Source organism: Dipodomys ordii, unplaced genomic scaffold (genome assembly GCF_000151885.1).
Source record: "Dipodomys ordii isolate 6190 unplaced genomic scaffold, Dord_2.0 Scaffold10, whole genome shotgun sequence".
NCBI lineage: Eukaryota > Metazoa > Chordata > Mammalia > Rodentia > Heteromyidae > Dipodomys > Dipodomys ordii.
The window spans coordinates 23562556-23573865 of record NW_012267226.1 but is presented as its reverse complement, the minus strand read 5'-3'; the positions used below and the strand labels follow the sequence as shown (position 1 = coordinate 23573865).

General features: G+C 40.3%; 2 protein-coding genes and 1 pseudogene across 3 annotated transcripts in view; 2 read left to right on the top strand and 1 right to left on the bottom strand.

The window, feature by feature from the left end:
* Positions 1-4613, top strand: part of LOC105980861 (olfactory receptor 8B3-like) — a 7688-nt gene extending 3075 nt beyond the window's left edge. The window contains exons 1-2 of one of the 2 annotated variants that reach the window (XM_013009831.1): positions 695-708; positions 3680-4613. In XM_013009831.1, the coding sequence (XP_012865285.1) occupies positions 695-708; positions 3680-4613 (948 nt within the window). Of the gene's footprint in view, positions 1-694; positions 709-3679 lie in introns of those variants that run through there. The other variant, XM_013009832.1, reaches the window with a different exon arrangement.
* On the bottom strand, positions 1321-1952 carry LOC105980554 (annotated as a pseudogene).
* Positions 4614-10377: 5764 nt separating the features above from the next.
* Positions 10378-11310, top strand: LOC105980665 (olfactory receptor 8B3-like). The gene has a single exon (XM_013009550.1). The coding sequence runs from the start codon at positions 10378-10380 to the stop codon at positions 11308-11310; it is 933 nt and encodes a 310-aa protein (XP_012865004.1).

Sequence of the window (11310 nt, the reverse complement as noted above, 5' to 3'; positions counted from 1 at the left end):
CATGCAAGGCAAGCGCTCTACCACTGAGCCACCTTCCCAGCCCCATAAATATTATTTTCTATTTGAGTGTATTTTCTTAAATAATAACAAAATTTATGAAAATAATTTTATGTGAAAGACAAGCAAAAGAACAACAACCACATTCAAGTCCTTGATGTAAGTAAATCCCAGTTGGTAACATCAAGGATGTTGACATTGGAGGACTGGATGGCGACCAAGTGATTGCTTTAAACTATAAATCAAGTGTGTGTGTGTGTGTGTGTATGCAAATAAGCCAGAAAACCACTTTTATTAAATAGTACCTAAACTTAGAATGAGAAGTATGGAATGTGAAAAAAATAAGTGCATATATTTTTAGTTATTTTAGAAAAAATAGACTCAGCATCAGATTAAGAATTTTTAGCTTACTCATTTTTTACTGCTTTCTAAAAAGAAAATCAACCATGATTTCCTCTCCCAAAGTCTTCATGACAGTGTGTTTTATTCACCAAGTATACCTTTCAAATTCTCTCTGCTTTTCTAGTAGAAATACAACATTTTAATTTCTTGAAATTCACATGAAAACAGCATCTAGAAACCAAGAAAAACAGGAGTGACTGACTTGTCTTAGTATCCTCCTGCCCTTGCTTATTTATTATCAAATAACATAAGCCAAGGATATATCCAGAGAAATCTTGTAATTTTATTCAAGTTTATGTCAAGAGAGAAGTCATGTGTTTCCATTTCCCAATATTCAGCTTTCTACATGCCTTCTACCTAACTCGAGTTTCTGCTACTGTCCACTGGTTTGTCTCCTGATAGTGTCCACAAATCTGTCCATAGCTTTTACTGTCATTCCTCAACTATTCATAGAAGTTGAGTTTAATTTAGACACTGTATTTGAGCTTTTGTGAGCCTTTAAGGAGATTACTAATTTATTTGAGCCTTGGAATCATGCTCTCTTTTTCTCTCTGCACACACACAGAATAATGTAGTTAGTACTGTTTGATTTCTACAAGACAAATAGAACACAGCTCACAGAAGAAATTTTAGTACATTGTATTTACAATAATAATAATAATAATCTATGTACTTAATAATCTATGCAGAAACATCTGAACTATGAAACACTGGCATTTGAAGGTAGCATTTTCCTGCACCGTGAAAACATAAAGACAAAAGCAGTGTTTGATTTGTAGTTCATTCAAAGCATCAAATGACTGTCTTGCTCAGTGCCATAATCTAACTGGTATTTCTTTATTGAAACAATTGAAGAATAGTTTTTAAGGATAACTTGATGATGACAATGGAAATAATTTTATTATTTCCATTAGAAGCACATTAATTGAGCAAGACTCGCTCATTACTGTAATTACAGTCAGAGAGTGATTTTATTTCAGTCAAAGCCTTCTCCTGGTCAAGTTTGCCATCTCTGTTCCTCAAGCTGCAGATTAAGGAGTTCATCATGGGTGCCACAGTGGTATAAAACACGGAGGAGATTTTTGATTCATCCATGGACCCAGCTGAGGAGGGTCTGAGATACATAAAGGCACCTGACCAAAGAACAGAGACACAGCAGTGATGTGGGAGCTGCAGGTGCTGACGGCTTTGGACCTGCCCTCAGTGGACTTTATTTTGAGGATGCTGGAAAGAATGAAAGCTTAAGAGATAAAGATAACAGACTGGGTACAATGATGTCTTTGCCTCTACAATGAAAATCTCTATCTGATTGACATAGGTGTTGGTACAAGAGAGCTGTAGCAAAGGAAGGAGATCATAGAAAAAGGGGTGAATGGTGTTTATATCACAGAAAGTGTCAGAATGTGTCCAGTGTGAGCCATGGCACCAAACAAAGCCACTACCTAGGAACCAAGAACAAGGCAGGAGCACACTTTTTGGAGACATGGCAGAGTTGTACAGAGGGCATTGCAGATGGCCACGTAGAGATCATCTTCAGTGATAATGGTCTTCATTTCCTCATGTGAAGGGCAGCAACTAACATCAGGTGTTTTCTCTCCTGAGGTATTACCACAATGGCTTCTAATCGTTTGCATTCCTTGTACAGGTCTTTTTTTAAAAGTTACTTGAAGTTTATACCTTATTATCCTGCTGGCCCCTTAAACATGACACACTTACGAAGTCAGTTCTTCAAGAAATATGATTGTCACTGTTCCAGACATTTGACTCATAGCTTAATTGTCACCTGTCAATAAAAGATGTGCTGGTAGTAACTGCATGTGTTTTAGAAATTGTGAACCAGAAGCAGAAAGTTTACTTAACTTCCCGTATTAGTTGTTACATGTAAACTCTCAGGAGAATCCACTATGGAAATTTCCATTTATTGTTGAGATATTTTTAAAAAACTAGGAGTGAAAAAGGAATTCTTTAAAGTGGATATTCTAGGAGAGGCAATTCAGTGTAACTAGTATAATTCTTAGGAAATTGCAGATGAAGAAAATGGGAAGCATGTGGTGTTTCCATTTAGGATGTGGGAGAAAGAAGCTGTGCAATGCTTTTCCCATCAGATTTGGAGATATGGAGGTGAGAGATTCTCAATTCTGTCTTGGGGGTTGTATAATGTATAAGCCCAAGGGCAATAGGTAAACCTGGTAAGACTGTGGGTCCCTCAAGAACTAAAGAGAGATCGTTGTCCAGGGTATAACCTTTTCCACCTAGAAACTATTCTCCCAGGGCCAGTATCTAACAAGCTTTTATCTTGTTTATTACCAAGTACATTGTATCATTATGATACATGTAATCTATATCTTACCATGTAGCAAATGTGATCATGATGTTGACTCCTTTTCTGGGTTATGTAAAAGGAGTTAATCTTCAGCATAAGTTAGGGCTGTAAGTCATCAAGACTTCCAGGGCGCTTGAGAAGATAAATATCTCCCCAGCTTCCTCCTGTTAATAGAACTGACCTGTGGAGGTGAATGATAAGCATAAGGAAACACCGGTATTTGCTGGCTTGAAGACAGTGAGTTTACACATGCCATGTGTATCTATGACTTCCTTTTCTTGAAGTGAAATTTCAGAGATCCAATATGGCCCCTATTGCTCATTTTGTGTAATCCTGAGACTCAAGCAAAACCTGCAGAAGAATCTGTTCAAGGGAAGGACCGCAGAGCAAGTTCAGACTTTATGTAGATCAGTGAGTACAATTGTTCAAGAAGTTCTGTCTCCAATGAGAGAACTTTTCCTGGGCTAGATTTGGGGCTCTGCTTCTGTGAAATATAGTAGTAAATAACCTTTCCTATAATCTACACCCTTTCTTACATATACATGTATTTTTATTCCCACTCCACTAGAGGCTAACCTGCAATAGAGGCTAACAAAACTAGCAGGGTGTCTGACTCTGGCTTTTCTGGTAGATCAAGTGGAAAAAGAAGTAATGAGATGAGGGGAGGCTGATTATTTTCTCCCTTTTCTTTTTTTTACTATTATCTCCCTCTGCTCCTTGGTGTATGAGCTGACATGTTTGCATGTAGCAGCACTGGTCTTTATTCAGTAGCCTATGTTGTTATGCACGCCACTATGTTTCATTTAAGACCATATTAAAGAAATTCCATGATGCACAGCCTCATAGTTATGATAAAAAAATCCATTGTTTTAGAATGGGCAAGAACTACTGCCATGAGAAGAGATACTGTAGGGACAGAAGGGTTGGATGGTAATGATTCCCAGACTCCTACAAAAGAATGGCTTTTAGAAATGGCTCATTCATCACCGAGTTCATTCTGGTGGGGCTAACAGAACTTCCAGGTCTCCAGCTTCCTCTGTTCTTTCTGTTTCTGTCAACATACATGGTCACTGTATTAGGAAATTTGGGGTTGATCATTCTAATCGGTCTGAATTCACACCTTCATACCCCCATGTACTTTTTCCTCTTTAACTTGTCCTTCATAGACCTCTGTTATTCGACTGTGTTTACTCCCAAAATGCTGATCAACTTCATCCTGGAGAAGAATACTATCTCTTATATGGGGTGTATGACCCAACTCTACTTTTACTGTTTCTTTGTCATTTCTGAGTGCTATGTGTTAATGTCAATGGCCTACGACCGCTACGTGGCCATCTGCAATCCACTCCTGTACAACAGCGCCATGTCCCCTAAAGTGTGCTCCTACCTCATCCTTGCTTCCTACTTGATGGCAGTGTCTGGTGCTGCGGCCCACACTGGATTCATGCTGAGACTGACCTTCTGTGGTGCAAACACCATCAACCACTACTTCTGCGACATCCTCCCTGTGATGCAGCTCTCCTGCACCAGCACCCACGCCAACGAGCTGGAGGTGCTCATCGTAGCGGGCATCAACATTGTCGTACCCAGCGTCTCCATCCTCATTTCCTATGGTTTCATCCTCTCCAGCATCTGCCGTATCAGCTCCTCTGAGGGCAGAGCCAAAGCCTTCAGCACCTGCAGCTCCCACATCATTGCTGTGTCTCTGTTCTTTGGATCAGGTGCCTTTATGTACCTAAAGCCATCGTCTTCTGGGTCTATGGATGAGGGGAAAATCTCTTCTGTCTTTTACACCAACATGGTTCCCATGATGAACCCCTTAATCTACAGCTTGAGGAACAAAGATGTCAAAGTTGCCTTGAGAAAAACTCTAAGCAGAAAAAAGTTTTGATCAGAAACAGTGTCTCTCTGTGTATATAGTTGAAAGACAGAAAGTCTATTTGTATTACAATAGTTGAAGAAATATCAGTTCCTGCCCTGGTTTTGGTTGTTTTTTTTTTTATCATGGGGATAGTTAGCTATCATTTCAGTTCTTATGACTGATAGTCTCTTTTCTTTCCATCATTCTTTAAGCTTAGGTTCTCATTGTTTAAGACATTTTTTCCTGTCAATAATAAAATTAAGAAATGCTTCACATGTCATTTTTCCCATTGCCATATGTACTTTTAGGAAGGACAAATTGTACTCTAAATGATCAACTGAATTTGAGGATGACATTTTTATCATTGAAGAGATATGTGGGTTTTTTGTTCTGCTTACTAACTTCCTTTGGAAACATGAATGTGACAATCTGTTTCATGTTCTACTCAGAAGGATTATGACTGCCTTAAATATCGTTATTTCACATATAAGGTATATAAGGTTCCAAAAGGATTTCCAAATGCAACTCACTGTATGGCTCTAAACTCTATGTACTTCATTTCTTTTGGAATAATATTCATATTTACCTTTGTTCACTAGGTAGATCAAAATGACCATCATACATATTTATTACCCAGGCAATATAGTGAAGTTCACGGAAGAAAAAATCTAATGAAAAAAATCTAAACCAAATACTTTATTTCACATCTACTCTGACATATTTGATTAATTTTATTCCAAGTATAAAATACAAAAAAACTATTTTTAAAGTTGAGTAGACATGTAAATTCAGAATTTGGCTGATTTTATGTTGCTGTTTAAGAAAGAGTTGAATGGTTCCTTTTGTTGTGAAGGTAGCCCTGTGGATCTAGAGTAGTTGGGGATGATTGGCTCAAGTCAGGAGCTTTTCATACAGTGAAGAAAGAAAGAATAAGGAAAGGAAAACATTTTTTCAGATGTTTGTAATTCAGAGACTAAAAGAGAGGAGGAGCCCAGCAGCGGTCTTTTCAGAACACTGAAATACATAGCCAATAAACACGAAGCCCTTCTGTAAAGAACCGTATTGAGGATTTAGAAGTTATAGTCCTTTGAAATTTGTATCCAGATCTCTAACCTTTCAACTAACAAGTTTTGTTGGTCGTGGGGCTTGAACTCTGGGCTTGGGTGATGTCCCTGAGCTCTTCAGCTCAAGGCGAGCTCTCTACCACTTGAGCCACAGCGCCACTTCCAGTCTTCTAGTGGTTTATTGGAGATCAGAGTCTCATGGACTTTCCTGCCAGGGCTGGCTTTGAACGGTGATCCTCAGATCTCAGCGTCCTGAGTAGCTAGGATTATAGGCGTGAGCCACCTGCACCCAGCTTTTGAAAACATAAGCTACAATTTCAGGAAAGATAAACATTCTTTAAGCTTAGGTTCTCATTGTTTAAGATTATTTTTAAATGAAGTCTGGCAAAGTTTTGAGAGTGGATTTGGTTGATACTTTTAGGTTTTCACTTTACAATGTATCTATTTGGAGTTCTTAAAAGGAGAAGAAACAATCAATTATAGTGCTTATGATGCTATTGAAATCCTCACAGCTAAGCATTAACCCAGGAAATAAGTCCTGGGATTCACTTGTATGTCCTAGGAAGGGGATGTCTCCAAAATAATGGGAAATTTGAATTTCCGAAGAACAGAAAATAGTCTTTCTCATGAAGGTTCAGAGAGAAAATCTGTTCATTGCATCTTGAATTTGCTTAAGGTAAACATTATCTGAGTAAACTATCATTGTTGCTTATAGAAATGAGCGTGGCCGGGTGCTGGTAGCTCACGCCTGTCATCCTAGCTACTCAGGAGGCTGAGATCTGAGGATCGCGGTTCAAAGCCAGCCCGGGCAGGAGAGACCGTGAGACTCCTATCTCCAATAAACCACCAGAAAACCGAAAGTGGCGCTGTAGCTCAAGTGGTAGAGTGCTCGCCTTGAGCTGAAGAGCTGAGGGACAGCGCCCAGGCCCAGAGTTCAAGCCCTATGACAGACCAAAAAAAAAAAAAAAAAAAAAAGAAATGAGCGTGACAAGAGTGTGTTCTACCTACAGGCTGATGAAAAACTAAAGTAAAAAGGGTTTTGAGTTCTGCACCTGTATCCTTTTATTTCCTTCATCCCGTGTTTTTTTAAGTAGTATTGGATTTGAATTCAGGACCTCACACTTGCTAGGCAGGTATACTGCTTAGCCATTCATATAGCTACATTTTTTGGGAGGGGAGATTGTTTATCAGCAGCAGCAGCAGCTTTTAAGCAAAGAAAACCAACTTTATTGATGCATAATTGGTGTGCAGTTGCCTGCTCGTGCTCTAGGGGTACAGCTTTGGCACAGTGCGCACAGTATCATCTATTATCTCCAAAGCTTTTTCATGGCCCTATGTAATTCCTTCTCTATGGTTCTCCCAACCCAAAGCAAACACTGATCTGCTTCCTGTCATTATATATTAATTATATTTGCTAGAATTTTATATAGATGGAGTCTGACATTATTGTTTTTAATTTATTTTATTGTAAAGATGCTGTACAGAAGGGTTACAGTTACATGAGTAAGGTAATGAGTACATTTCTTGTTGAACATTGTTACCCACCTCCTTTGTTTTCCTCCTACTATTCCTTTCCTTCCCCACCTTCCCCCACCCAAGCTGTAAAGCTCATTTCCAACATAGTGTCTTGTGAGGATCACTGTTGCAATGGGTCATCCTGTGTCCTTGTTCTTGTTTTGTCTTGATTCTTCTCAAGTCATGTGTCAACAGAGATGGGGACAGCATTTGGGGCAGGTCATTGGAGCAGCACATGCCCAGTGTGCCCAGCAGGGTTGGGGCATGCAGCCAGTGATGCTGACACAGTCCATGGCCAGCAAAAGCCTCTCCTGACATGGGGTCCGCCTTTTGGTATTTAGACACCATTGGTGTTTCTTTCAGCTTGCTCAAGGACCCTAAGGGGTAATATTCAGGAAGCACAGAATTGTTATTAGCTGCATTCCATGCCAGAAATCATCCTTCATCTCCAGACTGGTGACCCGTGCAAATGAAATGTTGCACTCTTTCTACTCAGGGATATCTTCCTTCCCTCCCCCACCTTGTCAGGTCCCCCTTTAGATGCCTGCTTCACTCAGACTTATGATTGGCTCAAGAACTATTTTCAATACAATCTTTTGAATCAAGTTGTTAAGCCCACTCTCTCTGAGCCATTCCCTCTTAGAATTTCAGGGGTTTTAACTGATCCTATTCAGATGTTGTTAGACCACTTGTATAACACTTCATGGTCCTGTAAGCATTTCCACCTGAAGATAAGTTATAGGCAGTATTGAGTTTCTTCCAAAGGTCTCTTGTCTAGCCCCACACATTTGTTTTGAAAACATTTATCCACACAACAAATAGGATGATTTCTCTGGTCCTTGGCTTCAAATACATATTGTATTGTTTATTTTTGTATGTTAAATATCTTTGAAGTTTAGGAATAAATCTCACTTCTTGTGGTAATTCATTTTATCTTGTCCCTTCTAAAATTTAAATTTATTCTATCAGATACATATGTATTTATAGGGTACCATGTGAATATCACTTGTCCAAGATACTATAGTTAGAAAATGGAGGAGGAGCATCAAGCACAGACCCTCCAGCTCTATTTCTGCTCTCACTCTTTTCTGTGAGGAGGTCAGAAGTTGCTGACCTCATCCCTGAAATGTTACCCTGAAGAACTCTGAAAGATTCCCAAGCAGAAGTTTCCAGTGCCTGTTAAACAATTCCCTTTAGGAATGAAACCCAATAAAAGTCATTCCAGGAATATCTACAATTCACCTCAGGCAAAAGATAACCAGAACTGAGTTGCAACACTGCTTGAATTTTTTCTGGTAAGTAAGGAAGTATGGAGGTGGCCTCTGTTGTACTATTAATGATGCGACAATGAAGAGGCCAAGGTCTAAAACCACAGATTTCCCTGCAGGGACCAAGGCAATGGGGAGAAGGGAATTTAATGTTGGCTCAAATAGGAAGGATGTAGAATCCCTAAAGAGAATGGAGTGGCTGAGTAAAATATTGATCCCTAAGGCACAAAAAGTTCTTCTCAGTCTACTAGGTAAATTCAGTGGCCGTGATTCCTTATTGAATCTGAAATCTGTCACTGGGATGAGACCGAGCACCTTTGCCCCTGCATATAACCACGAGGGCTACATCATTAAAGTCTTGTCCAGCCTTCCTTCTGGTGTCTCATCTGGTGGCAGCGGTAGCAATGATGAGGTATGTTTATTTTTCATTGCTGCCTTAGAGGACTAAGAGTTAACATCACAAGCCACAGTCAATAGCTTAGAAATGTTTTCCAGGGAGAATGAGGAATGAGTGTTGTACTTCTTAGAATCAGTGGCACCAAGGCTTAAATTCCAGTGTTGCCCTGCCTTTCATGTCACAGGGATAAATCTCAGTGGCAAGGAGGCATCACTGTTTCCTCTTCAAAGGATGCTCAGTTTCAAAACCTCTATTAATGTCTTGCTTTTTACTTAACATTATTTAATATATCATTAACATAAAAATTATATATATGAGGTTAAAACGTATCGTTTAGATCAGTATTGTGGATCATACAACATGAAATGCCACAAAAATGAAGGTAATTAGCATTTCCATCAACTCTACATTTACCTTCTTTGTGGTTTGGTTGTATATGTTTGTATACATAGTGAGAAGATAATTATAAAAATATATCTGCTGGGCGCTGGTGGCTCACTCCTGTCATCCTAGCCACTCAGGAGGCTGAGAGCTGAGGATCATGGTTCAAAGCCAGTCCAGGCAGGCAAGGCCATGAGACTCTTATCGCCAATGAACCATCGGAAAACCATGTGGCTCAAAGTGGTCGAGTGCTAGCCTTGAGTGAAAGAGCTCAGAGACTATACCCAGGCCCTGAGTTCAAGCCTCATAACTGACCAAAAAGTCTCCTATTAAAAATACTAACCCTAAACATTTTTGTCCTTTAGCCAACTAGCATCTGATTTTCTGGCACCAAACATCTGGCCCTGGTACCAGCCATCTTACTACTATGTAAGCATTACTGGTGTCCATTGTACAGAGGAGAAATGGTGTGTTGCCTATTTATGGTTTGCATAAGGTCCTCACATTTTGAGATGCAATGTGAGCACTTCAAGCTATACCTGCTTCTTTACAATTTAACAAGTCCAAAGATTTGCATGAAATTGGTGGGAGACACTGAAACTCGTGCCGAGAATGTGCAGAGTCTGTGGACACATGGCCATGTTGATGTCATAGTCATTAAATTTTCTCTCCATAGACATACCACTCTGCTAGTTTTATTTTTCTGTGCCAGGGCCAGGAACTTAAATCTTCCTGGACTTTCTATCCTTCCATCTTGCTTTAGATTCTATTCTGCATAGAGGTCAGTGCCAGGTTATTAAGGCTCTGACCTGAAATTTGACTAGGAGAGGGCTGAAGCCAGACTTACATTATAAAATGAGGAAAGAGGCATCCTGTGTTTGTCCACCCTCTTCTCCCTGCTCGGTTTTTCTACCAGCCGTCTTCCCCCATGACCGCCTGGCCCATCGCCCTAAGGCTAAGCTCAATGCTTAGTGAGTGGTGACACTCACTTTAAGGAGCACTGATGCCACACGGTACAATGGGGACATTCAGGCAGGTTCTCTGGATTAGGAGTTTCAGACATTTTCAGGATATACACACACGGGTGAGTACATTGTAGGAAGATAGAGATTGTCCTCTAATACCACCCCCCTCCAAATTCTGGTGTCCACAGATCCACTGAGAGAAGAATGGTTCTTGCAAACAGCTCTTTGGTGACTGAATTCATTCTGATGGGCTTGACAGACCAGCCCCTCCTCCAGATGCCCCTCTTCTTCCTGTTTTTGGTCATGTACACGGTCACCACCTTGGGGAACTTGGGGCTGATCATTCTTGTTGTACTGAATCCACACCTTCACACCCCCATGTACTTTTTCCTTTTTAACTTGTCCTTCATAGACCTCTGTTATTCTTCTGTGATCACCCCCAAAATGCTGATGAACTTCATATTAAGCAGAAATGCTATCTCTTATGAAGGCTGCATGACCCAGCTGTACTTTTTTTGTTTCTTTGCAATTTCCGAATGGTACGTATTGACATCCATGGCCTATGACCGCTACGTGGCCATCTGCAATCCCCTCCTGTACAGCACCTCCATGTCTCCCAAAGTGTGCTCCTCCCTTATGCTCGCTTCTTACCTGATGGCATTTTGTGATGCCACAATCCACACTGGGTGCGTCCTGAGACTGACCTTCTGTGATGCGAACACCATCAACCACTTTTTCTGCGATCTCACTCCTTTACTGCAGCTCTCCTGCACCAGCACCCATGTCAATGAGGTAGAGATTTTCATTGTAGCAGGAAAAGACATAATTTTGCCCAGTCTGGTCATCTTTGTGTCTTACGGTTTTATTCTTTCCAGTATCTTCAAAATAAGGTCCACTGAAGGCAGGTCCAAAGCCTTCAGCACCTGCAGCTCCCACATCATTGCTGTGTCTCTGTTTATTGGATCAAGCACATTTATGTACCTTAAACCCTCCTCAGCTGGGACTATGGATGGAGGGAAAATCTCTTCCGTGATTTATACCATTGTGTTACCCATGATGAACCCCTTAATCTATAGCCTGAGGAACAAAGATGTTAAAGTTGCTCTGATAAAAACACTAATCAGAAGAAAGTTTTGA

Coding starts and splice junctions, on each gene's coding strand:
- LOC105980665 (XM_013009550.1), top strand. CDS start 10,378: ATGGTTCTTGCAAACAGCTCTTTGGTGACTGAATTCATTCTGATGGGC.